We start from the raw sequence: 17,132 nt of genomic DNA, 5'->3' as shown, positions 1-17,132 counted from the left end.
ACTGTTTTGCAAGAGCATCAGAGGCTGATGTAAATATATAAAATCGAGAGGCATGGATAGGGTGGGTGGGCATAGTCGTTTTCCCAAATGTTAAACAGTATGAGGCATGAGAGAGAGAGAAAATTTAAAGATGTGTTAGCCAAGTGCTACCAGAGGTGATGTTAGAGACAAAAAAAACGCAGATGCTGGAATCCAAAGTAGACAAGCAAGAGGCTGGAAGAAAACAGCAAGCCAGGCAGCATCAGGAGCTGGAGAAGTCAACATTTCGGGTATAACCCTTTTCCAGGATTCAATACTAAACACAGAGCTGGCGAGGGGAACCATTTGATACTTGGTGCATTGGAATCATTCTGTGTTAAGTTCTGAGGAACCTCTGGTGACTGATGTATAAAAGCTGGATTAGGCAGGAAACAACAGTAAAATTAATCTTGCCACATTCAACGGGAATGCGAAACAATGCACAACGCAAAAACAAAATAATGTTAAATCGATTAAGTGAAATAAGGACCTATTGCTACAGCTGGTAGTCAGCACTTTTTTTGCAACTTGTAGAAAAATTCTAGATGTTTGGAGAGAAAAGATTTACTTTTGGATACTAGGAGTAGAAATATCACTGATAGGTAAATGTAAACTTGCATAAGCACTGTTAAAGACTGCTGGAAAAGCTCAGCAGATATGGCAACATCTGTGAAGAGAAATCAGAGTTAACGTTTTGGGTCCAGTGACCCTCCCTCAGAACTCTTTCTGATTGACAACATCCACAGTTTTTTCGGTCTTTACTTCTCAAGACTTTCTGGTTTTCTTCGCACCGACAGGTGTTATTTTAAAATGTGCTTTAGAGTTAAAACTTAATAGTTACTTGGGGAGTTTAACATAATTTTCAGGTGGGGTGTCTGAACCTAACACCTTGAAAGACAATGAAAGAACAGTAGACATTCCTGACAATTTCAATTCGATGGGGAAAATTACCAAGTTCGGCTGTGGATTCCATTCCAGACAGGGTGGAGGCGCAAATTACGAGTCAGTTTGAAGTTGGATTTTAAATAAAAACAAAATGATATATTTTGAGGAAAAAAATTAAATCAAAATGTGCATGAAAAATTCAACCATAAAATATAATGATCAATTCATAAAGCAGAAAGAAATTATAAATTAACTCAGTTCTGTTTATTCTACTTCAAGTTTCCCTGTTGTATATCAGCTGTGCCTCAGCGTATAACACTCCTACTTTGGAGGCAGAAGGTTGTGCTTTCGAGTTCCACCTGACGACATGAGGATAAAAATCTGAACTGAAGCTTCAGTGTGATACTGAGGAAGTGCTGTCTTTCAGATGTGACATTAAATTGAGACCACACCTGGGTCCCTCAGCAGATTCCAGAGAATCCATTGGAACTCGTCCATGTCCCACTAACACGCTGAGTAGACATCGGGCAGCATCAACAGTAGCACACAGAGCAAACCTCCCTGAAAGTCAGTAAAAGCTTACATGCATTTTGTTGAAGTGGAGTACATTGTTTTTCTGGGAGCTTCCTGTGTATAAATTGACTGCTGTCATTAGTATATCATGGCAGATACAACAATCCCAAAGTAACTCTCAAAGATGGTGGAATCAAGGGTTATGGAGATAAGGCAGGAAGCGGATACTGATTAGGAATGATCAGCCATGATCACACTGAATGGCGGTGCAGGCTCGAAGGGCTGAATGGCCTACTCCTGCACCTATTGTCTATTGTCATAGCTCATTAGCTGTAAAGGACTAGGACATCTTGCTGTTGTTAAAGGTGCTACATAAACACAAGGTTTTCTTCTTTTTAGGGAGTTGGAGCGATGTTAATGTCTCTGCAGTAGAACAAAAGTCTTACACAGGAGCATAACAGAAGTAGAGATAAGCACTGTTAACATAGAGATCAAACAATAGGTTCATAAATCTTCCCATTGTATCCATCTTAATACCACCAGCTTCCCAGTCAACACCTTGCCTCTTCAAAGATTCACATGAATTGCAGAAAATGCAAATGTTTTTTGATGCAGTTTAAGGTAAAGCAGAATAGCATACCCGGTCTTTAAATTCTCCATTGAAACCCAACTGGTTTTCTGGCTTCCCGTCAGGAACCTTGTACAATTTAAACCAAGTTAACGTGGCTTCCAAGTAACCTGGTTTGTATTTTCGGACGTCGTCAATGTCTGTGGGTTGTAAGTCAAAAACATCATTCACAATAAAAGCATTTCCATATGCATCATAATAATAAGAACAACAGCTACTGAGAAAGTGGCTTGTATCCATCAAGTCTTTTCATTAAGAAAGGCCCATTCTGGATAATATTAAAATAGTGGTCATTGATAAAGCAACACAAATGTTTACATGTCAAAGATACTGAGGCCAAATGGTTTCTTAGAGGAAAGTGCCAATCAAATTTACTTACCAGCTAGAGCTGATCATAAAATCAACAGCAGCTTGATTCAGACTCTCTAAGGTTGAACACTCTCGAGAAAAAGAATTACATGTCAATCTCTACAAGTTGGTGCTTGACCAGACCAGAGATACAAAAGTGTGAATCCTATGATCTCCACTTTCGACAGAATGAAAGTGTGAAGGCATTGTCCTTAGTTTAAAGATAGCTTGTCTTTAATAAGGATAGCTTGTCTTTAATAAACTTTTAAAAAATTTACTATCCAGAGTTGTTATTTGATAGTTGGTTACAATTTGTTGAAACAAAAGTAGAGATCACACTTACAAATGGAAATAAGAACAAAATTAATCACCCAATTCTGACTAGCTTCCACATACTGGGATTTCCAGATTCCTAGTAACAAGGTCAGCGTGCTTGTGGCTCAATGTTAGGCTCCCTACCTCTGACCTAGAGACCCTGGGTTCAACTCCCACCTGCACCAGAAATTCAGAAGAGGTTTATTAAAACATATCTCCACTGGAAGTACAAAGGGGCCAAACATCATGTGGCATATGTCTATTACAATGGACCTGCTTTTTAGGGGAAGGTGGACCATCCAACGTTTGTGCTCTATATTATACGTTGTCCTGCTATAATGTGTGTTTCATTAACACAAATTTTCTGTAACACGATTGAGAAATTGCGGACAAACGTTTGAAGTGTGTGTTGACTGTAATGCAATTACATTGCCTACACTTCGAGTCATAGGGATGTACAGCATGGAAACAAGACCCTTCAGTCCAACTCATCCATGCCAACTAGATATCCTAAATTAATCTAGTCCCATTTGCCAGCATTTGGCCCATATCCCTCTAAACCTTTTCTATTCATGTACCCATCCAGATGCCTTTTAAATGCTGTAATTGTACTAGCCTCCATCACTTCCCCTATTAGCTCATTTCCAAGCACCACCCTCTGCGTGAAAATGTTGCCCCTTAGGGTCCTTTTAAATCTTTCTCCTCTCACCCTAAACCTATGCCCTCTAGTTCTGGACTCCCCCACCCCAGGGAAAAGACTTTACCTATTTATCCAATCCACGCCCCTCATTATTTTATAAACCTCTACAAGGTCACCCCTCAGCCTCTATGCTCCAAGGAAAGCAGCCTGAGCCTGTTCAACCTCTCTCTATAGCTCAAACCCTCCAACCCTGGCAACATCCCTGTAAATATTTTCTGAATTCGTTCAAGTTTCACAACATCCTTCCTACACCAGGGAGACCAGAACTGCACGCAATATTCCAAAAGTGGCTAATGCCCTGTACAGCATCAACATGACCTCCCAACCCCTATACTTGATGCTCTGACCAATAAAGGAAAGAATATCAAACACCTCCTTCACTATCCTATCTACCTGTGACTCCACTTTTAAGGAACTATGAACCTGTACTCCAAGGTCTCTTTGTTCAGCAACACTCCCCAGGACCTTACCATTAAAAGCATAAATCCTGCCCTGATTTGTCTTTCCAAAATACAGCACCTCACATTTATTTACGTTAAAGTCCATCTACCACTCTTTAGCCCACTGGGCATCTGAACAAGATCCCATTGTACACTGAGGTAATGTTCTTCGCTGACCACTACACCTCCAATTTTGGTGTGATCTGCCAACTTACGAACTATAATCCTATGCTCACATACAAATTATTTATATAAATGACAAAAAGCAGTATACCCAGCACTGACCCTTTTGGCACACTGCTGGTTTAAAGCATGATTTTTCTGTAGTCCAGGGTTGCACAACCATCGCTTTACAGAAGAACCGCCCGGACAGAACTCACAATAATTAAACTGTTCACCTGAGAAATCCTCGATGTCAGATTAAATGTAATCAGCATTACAAATTGAAATAGTTTCAGTGGCCCTATGCCACTTCCATGCATTAGAACGCTTTTATTAGATTTATTTTCTCTTTTCTGTTGAATAACACAGACTTTATAGCACAGCAGCAGGGTCAATCCTTATACCTTATACAGGCTTCTCTCTTGGCTTCAGTTCCCTAGCACCATGGGCTGGATTTTGAGTCCACCGCTGACATGTTTTCGCCAGGGGAGCATATAGTGTGAGGAATGAATAACTCACCATTTTCCTGCCCAACCCTGACCTGGTTCATTTAATACAGAGGAATCTCGATTATCCAGCATTCAATTAACGAACTTCGGATCATCTGATCAAGATCATAATGTCCTGATGCTTGGCTAACTGTGTTATTCGGCATTGATTAAACAAACAAAATACTCCCAACCCGTGTCCTTCGGATAAGCCAGTTTCCTCTGTACTTAGAGTCATAGAGATGTACAGCACAGAAACATACCCTTCAGCCTAACTCAACCATGCCAAACAGATATTCTACATTAATCATGTCCCATTTGCCAGCATTTAGCCCATCTCCCTCTAAACCTTTCCTATACGCATACCATGCCAGGTGCCTTTTAAATGTTGTAACTGTACTTAGGGAAGGTACACACCAAAAACAGCAGCCTGCCTACCACTTTGAAAAAAAGCATTAACAGGGAACTTGCTAAACTAACTATATCTGACTATTATGCTGCCCATACCATAATGTGATTGGCATAGGCAAGCAGGGAAGAGTGAAAAGATGATATTAAACAAGTTTGCAGAGGAAGTGGGAAGGTGGGGGCACCAACATTCCCTCTCAAGCTGCACAATCGCCCCATGTCAGTCTCACTCCATAGCTACACTGTTCTGTTCTTGTGTCATGTATTATGTAAATTGAACAGAATTGTCTTCCACATGAATTGCATTTCTCCAGAAACGAACCGTTGTACTTTGCTTGATTTTTGTTGCTGATCTATATTACTACTTTAAATAACATGTGTAGATGCATCCCTTGATTCTTGCAGGAGCACATAGGTACAGAAATTAGTTAGAAAATCCAGATAGATATATCCGGGGTGGCACGGTGGCTCAGTGGTCAGCACTGCTGCCTCGTAGCGCCAGGGACCCGGGTTCAATTCCAACCTCAGTTGACTGTCTAGATGGAGTTTGTACATTCTCCCCTTGTCTGTGTGGGTTTCCTCTGGGTGCTCCGGTTACCTCCCACAGTCCAAAGATTAGGTGATTAGATTAGACTACTTACAGTGTGGAAACAGGCCCTTCGGCCCAACAAGTCCACACCGACCCTCCGAACAGCAACCCACCTAGACCCATTTCCCTCTGACTAATGCACCTAAGGCAATTTAGCATGACCAATTTACCTGTCCTGCATCTTTGGACTGTGGGAGGAAACCGGAGCACCCAGAGGAAACCCACGTAGAGACGGGGAGAATGTGCAAACTCCATACAGACAGTTACCTGAGGCGGGAATTGAACCCAGGTCTCTGGCGCTGTGAGGCAGCAGTGCTAACCACTGTGCCACCGTGCCGCCCAAAGATGCAGGTCAGGTGAATTGGCCATGCTAAACTGCCCATAGCATTAGGTGTATTAGTCAGTGGGAAATGGTTCTGGGTGGGTTACTCTTCGGAGGGTCGGTGTGGAGTTGTTGGGCCAAAGGGTCTGTTTCCACACTGTAGGGAATCTAATCTAATCATATGGGAGGACAGACACATATAAGGTTGGTTAGGAACTGATGCAAGGATGACACTAGGCTGAGGCATTTGAAGAACTCATCAAAATACATTAAATCTAAGTTTCATTCTGACCTTTGCAGACCTAGAAAAGACATGAAAGTCCTGTATCAGCACAAGCAACGTAACCATGATAATGTATGAAAAGTAGAAACTTGTCCGAAGCTGCAGTGAGATAATTGCAGCAAACAGGAACTTATTTGCATTTTGAAAGGACATGGTCATTAAACCTGGGCTTAGTAAGACTTGATTAGCCTTACAACAGAAAGTACATATTTCAACTGGGGTCTGGACTAGTCTTCTAATGAGATGACTATGCTGTAATTATCTCATACTATTTATAGCCATGTGACAAATTGTATGTCTGAGTAACAAGCATACCTGTGAAGAGTATAAGTATGTGACTAAATCTTAATTTGTTGAATGGTCTCCTATGATCTGTATAACCTTCTGAGTACTGGTACAAGGCCTTTAGATTTCCGACTCCATATCAAATGTTGTTTAAATCGCTACAGCAATCCACATGTGTCTCTGTTCAATTGTGACTATTACTTTCTAAGCAGTAGATCCTTATTGCTCCTATCAAATGTACCACTTCATACTTAGTTATTCTGCTATTTGCATACCAATTCTGACAGTTTGCTGACCTAGTGGCCTAGCCTAGATTTTCACCATGGTGCACAGCCTTTTCATGGAGGTGGAAATGGGGAAAGATTGTGTTTTTCACATGCGTAATTCCTAGATATAGCTAGCTGTTTAATGCATCAGTATCTCCGCTCAAATCAGATTTTTGTAGCTCCAAAGCAGGAAATCTGAAGTATGCAGTGTATACCTAACTTAAAAAAATGTCTAAGTTAAACTCCATTTATTTGGCTAGCCAAGATAGTCTTTTGGAAAGGTAAGGCACTCTTTTGGAAAATAATCCCAGGACAGCTTTGGGAACATCAGATACCCCCTGGGGAGATAAGATGTCCTTTAGGAGAGGTAAGGTGCCCTTTGGGATTGTTAAAAGTAGGCACGAGTGTGAGTAAAAAGTGCTTATATTATTAATTGATAAGCTTATTGGAGGGGTTAACGGAGTTGTAAAGAGGACATGTTACAAATGTCAAGAGTACTTGTCCATACATAACTATTAAAGGGAAATGTCAAGGCATTTAAAAGACCTGCCCTTTAAATCATAAAAGAAATATATCTGGAGTGTTTAACATCATTGCTTACTATTTATCTATGTTTTTATGTAATCATGAGGGCCTTCGTTACTGTTTTATTGTTGAGTGACTGATTTCACAACAATCTATTATTACGGTTGGGTGTTTGCCATTTCAGTTTGATTGACAACTCCAAACGTTGGAGCTCTTTGAAGTGGGACTATGAATTTCTGTACTTGATTTAAACATTTACTGTGATAAAATTTCATGCAGTTGAAGGAATGTAAACGTGATATATGAGTTATTATGAATGACAGTATTGTTTCAGTCTTGGCATGTTTGCATTAGACACATGGACCTGGATATATGTCATTATGTTGGGGCTGGATCCTTCTTGGTTCTATGTTTCTGACTTTAAAACTTGCTACACACCTGCCCTATTTTCAGCATGGAGGTGAATGGGTTTGGCTGGGATTAAATGTCTGGCTGGAGAAGAACTGATTTGTAAGTGATGGTAACCCCCTCTCACCTCTACCAATGAAAATCCCCATCAGATCAAGTATCCATCAGGCAATAAGTGCTGTGGCCAAGAAATTCCACCCAGGATGTAGGTTTGCTCACTGAGCTGGAAGGTTCATTTTCAGATGTTTCGTCACCATACTTGGTGAGCATCCGGATGATGCACTACTGGTGTTATATTATAATATACTAAGATAGAAAGCAGAAAACACCAGCAGTGCTGCATCTGGAGGCTCACTGAAGATGTTACCTAGTATGATGATGAAATGTCTGAAAATGAACCTTCCAGCTCAGCGAGCAAACCTACATCCAGAACCTCGACCTGAGCTGCCAATCTTCTCAAAACTCGCTAAATTCCACCCTGACTGAAGCTGCTGGCTGATCTGGCACAGAGTTGTCAAAGGCCTTGGATGATCAATCAAGAAGACTGGGACCGGTGTGAAAGTAACGGTGTACTAAGTGTAAGAGAATCGTGGGTTGACAATCATGGAGGTCAGAGACAAGGACATGGGGATACCTTTCAGTGGTTACCTCCACGCCCCTGTGTGACCTCTGATTATGGCAAAAGGAAGCCCCTTTCTCAAAGAGGCAGTCGGACTGACGTTGCATCCTTGTAAGAAAGACAGCCATATTTCCCGCCTGTTAAGAAGGCAGGCGACTGAGCCAGTGGATGGCAGAAGCTTTTAAGTGGTTGCTAAATATCCATTTAAGGACTTTTAATTATTAGTGGGTCAGCATAGACCTACCTACCCAGACTTTAATTGCATAGGTGGTTTGAAGGTATCACGCTCTGATGCTAATTATTTATCTAATTATTTGCCTTTACACGTCTTGTCACTTACAGGGAATGTAACATCTCACTCAGACTCACAGTGACATTGTGAAAATACTAATTTCTCAACTTCGCCCATATTCATGCTTTGCCTTATTACTCGCTGAAAGCTGTTACTGAAACATCCTGTATTTTTAAGTAAATGGTGACCATCTTTAAAAGCAGGAGCGTGATACATATAAATGAATAGATCACTGCTTATTTACATTTGTTTGCGAAATATCTTGGTAACTTTTACACATTAGCAGACCACCAAATTAAACTTGATAAAGTTGTAGTAGTGGTAAGATGTGGCCAGTGTTTCCCAAACCTTTTCCCAGTGAGACCCCCACTGAGAATAGGGTCCTGTTAGAATAACAGCACTGCTGTTATAGCTCATCCAGAGCTCCACAGCCACAGTTTAGATTCCTTAGATTAGCTTCCCTACAGTGTGGAAACAAGCCCTTCGACCCAACCAGTCCACACCGCCCCTCCGAACAGTAACCCACCCAGACCCACTTCCCTCCACCTAATGAGCTTATCACTATGGGCAATTTAGCATGACCAATTCACCTGACCTGCACATCTTTGGACTCTGGGAGGAAACCGGAACACCTGGGGGAAACCCACGCAGACACGGGGAGAACGTGCAAACTCCACACACACAGTCACCCGAGACTGGAATCGAACCTGGGACTCTGTCTGGTGCTGTGAGGCAGCAGTGCTAACCACTGAGCCACCGTGTTGTTGTCTCACAGGTCACAACTCCAAAACTTCACATTGTGATCCCACTTATGATCTCGTAACCCCACTTTAGGAAGCCATGGTTAGGCATAGTCTCTGGCTGCAACAATTTGATCTTATCTTCCTTTTCTCAGCCACAGTACAAGATTCATCAAAATAACCCCATTCACCTCAAATGACATTGCTCATGCTAGCACATGAACTACCAGATGATTCAATAAAAGAAAAATACTGCAAATGCTGAAGACTTAAAATTAAACCAGAAATTGCTGGAGAAACTCAGCAGGTCTGGCATCATCTGTAGAGACAGAAACACAGGGAATCGTGTCAGTTTGAGAAAGTGTCAGTTTTGTCAAGTTTGATGAAAGGTTTCTGTCCATGACACCTAATGAACTTTCTTACATTATTTTACCAAACTTGCCTCATCAGCTACCTAGCATACTTTTACGACACACATCCTGTCTAATGCTAGCCTGATTCTGAGACTCATTGGAGCTGGAAGAACTCACCAGTGCCTGGATGTCCTGGGATACCCTGGGATTCCTGCCAGTGGTGCTATCTTTAAAAGGTTATCGTGCACCCAGACAAGCAGAGTCCGTCCAGAGCTGCTCTGCACGATTCCTAGCATTTGACCCCAGTGTGGGAGGCAGGGGAAACTTTGCAAACAGCTGCCTAAAAGTACTGGTGGATGAGTAGGGTGGTCCTCTTCCCCAAGGGCTGACAACACCAGACCCTGGCAGCCTTGTCTCTAGTTGTCATGCAGGTCAGTGCGGTCTCAGCCACCTGGAAGAATGCAGAGCACTGTCACAAGGAGGTCAGTGACCTTCTCCACTCTGCCATTGCACACTCACTCTGTTTCTGCTACTGCACCCACCACTCACCAATGCTCATGCTCTACCTCTCTCACTGCTGCACATGACATCTTCCCTCACTCGACCTCACCCCAATCCCTCACATCATTCACACTGCATGCCCTCTCTCCCTCCCTCAAGATTGTTCACCACATTTCATCCACCTGCACCAACACTAGCAGTTGTGCCAGACACTTGCATTTTCCTTGCTACGGTTCTCTACCTCTTTCTGGGAGAAACCAGCCCACAATGTGAAAGAAGGAGTCAAGACAAGTGGTGGTCTGCCTGACATTCAGCTGCCCACTGAGTACATGCACAGTATTCTTACCCTGACCATCCTGAGTCGATGACTAACTGTTTCCAAGCCTCTGGACTGTTAACAGAGGCTGTTCATGACTGTGTCTACCAGATCCCCTAGCTGAATGGTGTCGCACTTGACATGACAGAGAATTGCTGACAACCATAACATTGGCTTTGTGTCTACCCAAGGCAATACCAAAATACAGTGAGCCTGGAAGTGCTAGCTGAGGGGGACAAAGCACAAAAGGCAAGGTAGGGATGCTGTGAGCATCCAGGAAGGCTGAAGTTGAGTGAACATTGACAGCACAAGTCAGCAGCCCAGAGATTTGCCTCTGTCCCTGCATGCAAATTGTCCTCCCAGTAGCATTTCAAATGTGAGGTGCCAGAGCACCTTGAGGTGCAGCACAAAAGTTCTGAAGCATATTGCAAATGCGTCAGAGATCAGGGAAGCTGGTACATGTTAAATACCAATGTCTAAGGACGTAGAATGTGTGCAGCTGATTACCATGGGCTTAATGTTACTGTGAGGTGTTCAATATGACACAAAGCGGCAAGCAGCAAGCTGAAGTTGCCATGTCCTCAGTCCTATTTACACATCAGGAATTGGTGATGTTTAGCTCTGGATGACAGAAAAGGGATTGGATATTATTGAGGCGAGATTTGTGGCTAATGAAGCAATAATTCCTCTATATAGCTGCTTGTTAGCCAGAATCTCGTCTTGATGGCTCGAAAACTCTGTTTGAAAATGCAACAAATTACTCCCAGCTTGTAAATCAACTAGGAGAAGGTGAGGACTGCAGATGCTGGAGATCAGAGTGGAGAGTGTGGTGCTGGAAAAGCACAGCAGGTTAGGCAGCATCCGAGGAGCAGGAGAATCGGTGTTTTGCGCATAAACCTTTCATCAGGAGTGAGGTTTGTGGGCCAAGAGGGTTGAGAGATAAATGGGAGGGGGTGTGGCTAGGGGAAAGATGGCTGGGAATGCAACAGGTAGATGAAGATGGGGGTGTGGGGATAGGCCGGAGAGGAGGATGGAGTGGATAGGTGGGAAGGAAGATGGACAGGTAGGACAGTTCAAGAGGGCGGTGCCGAATTGGAGGGTTGAGACTGGGATAAGATGGGGGGGAGGGGAAAAGGGGAAACTGGTGAAATCCACTTTGATCCCATGTGGTTGAAGGGTCCCCAAGGTGAAGATGAGAAGTTCTTCCTCCAGGCGGTGGGTGGTAAGAGGTTGACAATGGAGGAGGCCCAGGACCTGCATGTCCTTGGGGGACTGGGAGGGGGAGTTAAAGCGTTCAGCCACGGGGTGGTGGGACTGCCTTGTGTATGAGTCCCAGAGACGTTCTTTGAAGCATTCTGCAAGTAGGTGTCCTGTTGCCCCAACGTAGAGGAGACCACATCGGCAGCAATGGATACAGAAATTGGTGTCTGTGAAAGTGCAGGTAAAATTCTGATGGATGTGGAAGGCTCCTTTGGGGCCTTGGACGGAGGTGAGTGGAGGGATGCAGTTTGTGCAATTCTTGCGGCGGCAGGGGAAGGTGCCGGGGAGGGTGGGTTGGTGGGGGGAGCGGCGACGTGGACTTGACGTTGCATGGACAGGTTGGATTGAATGGTCTGTTTCCGTGCTGTAAATCTCTATGACTCTATTATTGAGAGTCTACCATCTTATTCAGTAATAATATCCTCATCTCTAGATGAGGTTCAAGCCATGCTCAAATATTAAAGGCATACTTTAACCCAACGATCTAAGTGTAATACAGAAGAACTTCAAAGTTGCCATCTTTTGGATGAGATGGTGCACTGAGCTCCTCTTCACTAATTCAAGTGGACGAAAATGGTCTCAATGATGCTATTCCAACAGAAGTAGGGACATTTTTATCCCTAGATAATACTTAGCTCTTCACAACAACCAAATGAAACTCTAATCACTTCCTCACTGTTGGACCTTTGAGTATAAATTGGTAGCCAAATTTGATTACAACTCCAATGTAAAAGGGAGCAAAGTCACCAGAGTCTTATTGGATCATAGGGCTGCTCTCTCATCAGAGAGAGAGAGAGGGAGAGAGAGAAAAAGAGAGATGACTAGTGGTGGTGGTGGTTTAACCTGAGGGGCACTGCACCTCAGATGAAGGGAGAGATTGAGGAGGAGACCCCTTCATGGTAACCTCAACCAGTGTGGGAACTGAACCAACGCTGTCGGCATTACTGTGCTGGCCAACCCACCAGTGAGCTAACCGACCCCCTGAAAGGAAGCATATAAATGCCAGTTCTTTCTTTCATTATTTGCACTTGAAGTGCGAATTCATGATTTTAGTGCTTCATTCTGGAAGAAATAAACAAACTCGTTCAGGCCAAATGTAAGCCTCACTTCAATCAGTTTTGGGAAGACAAATTACCATGGTTGCAATTACAAGGCTTACATCATGCAGCCAGTAGAGCCTTTGAAAACCAGCTGTGGTTAGCGACAGCTGAACACACACTAACCATGTGTAGTACACAACACTTGTATCGCATTCCAAGGATACTTATATAGATGGCTTTGTGCAGCTTGTAGTGAAAACAAATGAGGTACACACAGCAATCTAAAGGCTTGATGAATGTTGGCCCCAATCTTCAAGTATCAAGATACAATGACATATGGAAGAAGTTGAAAGGAGCAAAAGGCTTTCTGAAAATCATTTGATAAGTGTACAGTCTAGTTGTTATAATTTCGATCATTCTCTGTGATTTAAAATTAAGTACTGCAGTTGCATAGTGCAGTTAAATTTACAGTGACAGTCCTAAGGAATAGTATCAAAATCACTATTTCACATTACATTTTTTTACTCTTTAGTGAGCATGTGGAAATAAATATTTGTGATCAATTATAAACATGTCTAAACTTAAAATCTCAAAAAACTACAGGGGTCAAATCAGTATTAGCTTATTGTGGTGAACGCTAGATAAGTTTACCAGTAAAGTGCAAGGACAGATCACTCTTAGCATATAAACTCCCTCTTCAGAATACCAAGTTGGTTTTTTTTGTGTTTCAGTATTCAGGTTTGAGAAGGATAGAATACCCTTCTGCTTGTGTTTAGGAATGCTCCATCATTGCTGACAACATTTCTTGATTTATCTGAGAATATGGTTACAAGGAGAAACGGTCATGTTCAACACGCTCAACTCTGTTCTGGCCAGTAAGTGTTTAAAAGACCTTATCTGTATTGTCCCAGCCATAAATTAAGTGTCTTTCTATTTTCTTCACATGAAGATTGAAATTTTATTGTAGCTTTTCTCAGGCAGAAGGGCTATCATCTTGACAAGTGTGGAAACTCATTACTGGATGTATGAGTACCTGAACCAAGATTTTGTTTGCTTGATAGAAATTACACACTCTCTTCCTGAGGGATGCTCACAACTTACTCAGACCAGCCAGGATATGTGACCCACAGAATCCCCAAGTATGTGAAAACTGCTGCCCGCCTATGTAAGTTTCCCAATACCCAACCAGCTTCAGCCACACCCATTCATTAGTCTTTAACCTTATAGCGTTAGCCAAATTCCAGCCCTAACTGACAGATCAACCTGCCCTGCAAACATTAGTGAGCCAGGGTTGGTTGGTTAATCATTGACAGTGCGTTGCAGTTCTGCAAACCTATCTGATTTGTCTTGCAGATTATGTATACCATCTTAGCAAATCATTGCTTCAAAACTTTCATTACCAGGAGTGTCAGCTTGGAGATACCTGCCCATCTTCTCAATCCTCCCGCAAAAGGACAGAGGGACGTTGGTTGTTGCAAACCTAGTAGAACAACCCAAAGCTTGGAGGTAATAAACATTGCAAACTTGTAATATTTACCATTAAACATCTGCGCTTCAGGGTCTTCGAGGTTGATAGCAATAATTTTCCAGTCCATTTCTCCTTCATCAACAAGAGCCAAAGCTCCCAAGACTTTTACTTGAATAACATCACCACAAGAACACACCTGGTAGAAACACAAGTGGAATGCACGACTATTAAAATTCACATATGCAAATATAATAAAAATGTGCTATTACTTTGATCATTCTGAGGATGGTGTGACTGCAATTGTTGTAAGTCTACACTTTATCATTAGTTCTGTTTACCGATCCAATTCTCAGTTCATAAATCTATTGGGTAGCTTATAACTTAGAAAACTGAGGAAAATCACATCTTGAATGATAACCAGCAGCTAAGTAAAGTAATAGATGTTTCCTGTTCAGTTCTTGGCATTCTTCTGATTGCCAAATACAAAGCGAAAATCATACAGGGAAATATATATTGTACAACTGCATATCATTATTACTTCATATCCCATTGCAAAGCATACTTTTAAAAAATCGGTTTAATTAAAATGTCACCTAAACAGGATTACTCTCTATCCAGAATGTGGATTCCCTCATTTACCGGTTAACTGTTCAGTCCATTACAATTTTAATATTTTGGACACAGGAAGAGGCCATTCAGCCTGTCGAGCCTGCCTTGCAATTCAATGTGGTCATGGCTGATTGAATGCTTCAATGCCTTTTATCCACCCCAAAGCTATAACTCTACAGATCACTGGCATAATTGCACTCAAAGACTAAGCTTCGGCAACCCTCTGCAGTAAAGAATTCCAAAGGACCACGGTCCTCAGCATAAAATAAATTTTGCTAATCTCAGAATGCTTAAATTGTGCCCCCTGGTTCTAGACTGCCCAACCAAGGAAATCATCTTATCCACCCTGTCTAGTTAGAACACAGAACATAGACCGTTACAGTGCAGTACAGGCCCTTCGGCACTCAATGTTGTGCCAATCTGCAAAATTAATCTAATGCCCATCTAACCTACAACATTCTAATATTATCCATATGCATGTCCAATGCCCATTTAAGTGCCCTTAACATCGCCGAGTCTACTACTGTTGGAGGCAGGCTGTTCCACGCCCCTACTTCTCTGAGTAAAGAAACAACCTCTGATATTTGTCCTAAATCTATCACCCCTCAGTTTAAAGCTATGCCCCCTCGTGTTAGCCTTCACCATCTGAGGAAGAAGGTTGTAATTGTCCACCCTACCTAACCCTCTGATTATCTTATATGCCTCGATTAAGTCACCTCTCAATCTTCTTCTCTCCAAAGAAAACAGCCTCTGTTCCCTCAGCCTTTCCTCATAAGACCTTCCCTCTATACCAGACAACATCCCAGTAAATCTCCACTGAACCCTTTCCATAGCTTCCACATCCTTCCTATAATGCAGTGATCAGAACTGTACGCAATACTCCAGGTGCGGCCTTACCAATGGACAACTGAAGCATGACCTCATGGTTCTGAAATTCAATCCCCCTACCAATAAGTGCCAACATACCACATGCTTTCTTAACAACCCTATCAACCTGGCAGGCAACTGTCAAGGATTTATGCACCTGGACACAGAGATCTCTCTGTTCATCTACTCTGCCAAGAATTTTACTATTGGCCCAGTACTCTGCATTCCTGTTACTTCTTCCAAAGCGAACTACCTCGCACTTTTCCGCATTAAACTCCATTTGCCACTTCTCAGCCCAGGTCTGCGTCTAATCTGTGTACCTCTTTAACCCACAACATCCTTCGGCACTATCCAAAACTCTGCCTACCTTAGTGCCATCTTTCTACATCCAATCCAGATCATTTATAAAAATTACAAACAGCAGTGTTCCCAAAATAGATCCTTGTGGCACCCCACTGGTAACTGAGCTCCAGGATGAACATTTCCCATCAACCACCACGCTCTGTCTTCTTTCAGCTAACAATTTCTGATCCAAACCTCGAAATCACCTTCAATCCCGAAATTCTGTATTTTGTGCAATAGCCTACCGTGTGGAACCTTATCAAACCCCTTACTGACATTCACATACGCATCAACTGCTTTACCTTCATCCATCTGTTTGTCACTTTCTCGAAGAACTCAATAAGGTTAGTGAGGCACGACTTACCTTTCACAAAACCGTGTTGACTATCCCTAATCAAATTATTCCTTTCCAGATGATTATAAATCCTATCTCTTGTAATCTTTTCCGACACCTTACCCACAACCGAAGTAAGGTTCACCGCCCTATAATTACCAGGGCTGTCCTGACTCCCCTTCTTAAACAAGGGAACAATATTTGCTATCCTCCAGTCTTCTGGCACTATTGCTGTTGACAATAATGACATAAGGATCAAAGCCAAAGGCTCTGCAATCTCCTCCCTGGCTTCCCAGAGAATCCAAGGATAAATCCCAGCCAGCCCAGGAGTCTCATCTATTTTCAGATCTTCCAAAATTGCTAAACCCTCCTACTTGTCAACCCCAATCCCATCTAATCTTGTAGCCTGTATCTCCGTATTCTCACTAACATTGCCCTTTTCCGATGTGAATACTGATGAAAAGTAGTCAATAAACACTTCTCCTGTGTCCTCAGATTCTACACACAACTTCCCACTACTATTTTTCATTGGCCCTAATCTTACTCTAGTCATTTTTAAATTCCTGATATACCTATAGAAGGCCTTGATCCTACCCACAAACAACTTCTCATGTCTCCTCCTGGCTCTTCTTAGGCCTCTCTTTAGATCTTTTCTGACTAACTTATAATTCTCAAGCCCCCTAACTGAACCTTTTCGCCTCATCCTCACATAAGGCTTCTTCTTCCTCGTGACAAGAGCTTCAACTTTAGTAAACCATAACTCCCTCTCTCAACAACTACCTCCCTGCCTGATCAGTATATACTTATC

At 42.5% G+C, this 17,132-nt stretch overlaps 1 protein-coding gene across 1 annotated transcript in view; it reads right to left on the bottom strand.

Annotated features, from left to right (window-relative positions):
* LOC132829102 (inorganic pyrophosphatase-like) overlaps positions 1-17,132 on the bottom strand; it is a 56,909-nt gene that overhangs the window by 15,117 nt on the left and 24,660 nt on the right. The window contains exons 6-7 of the mRNA XM_060846423.1: positions 14,242-14,368; positions 2,057-2,184 (exon numbers count right to left, since the gene is read on the bottom strand). Coding sequence (XP_060702406.1) covers positions 2,057-2,184; positions 14,242-14,368 — 255 coding nt within the window. The remainder of the gene's footprint in view (positions 1-2,056; positions 2,185-14,241; positions 14,369-17,132) is intronic.

The sequence above is a fragment of the Hemiscyllium ocellatum genome, chromosome 2, assembly GCF_020745735.1.
Source record: "Hemiscyllium ocellatum isolate sHemOce1 chromosome 2, sHemOce1.pat.X.cur, whole genome shotgun sequence".
Lineage (NCBI taxonomy): Eukaryota > Metazoa > Chordata > Chondrichthyes > Orectolobiformes > Hemiscylliidae > Hemiscyllium > Hemiscyllium ocellatum.
Note: the sequence above shows the minus strand (reverse complement) of the source record. Positions and strands in the feature narration are given on the sequence as shown.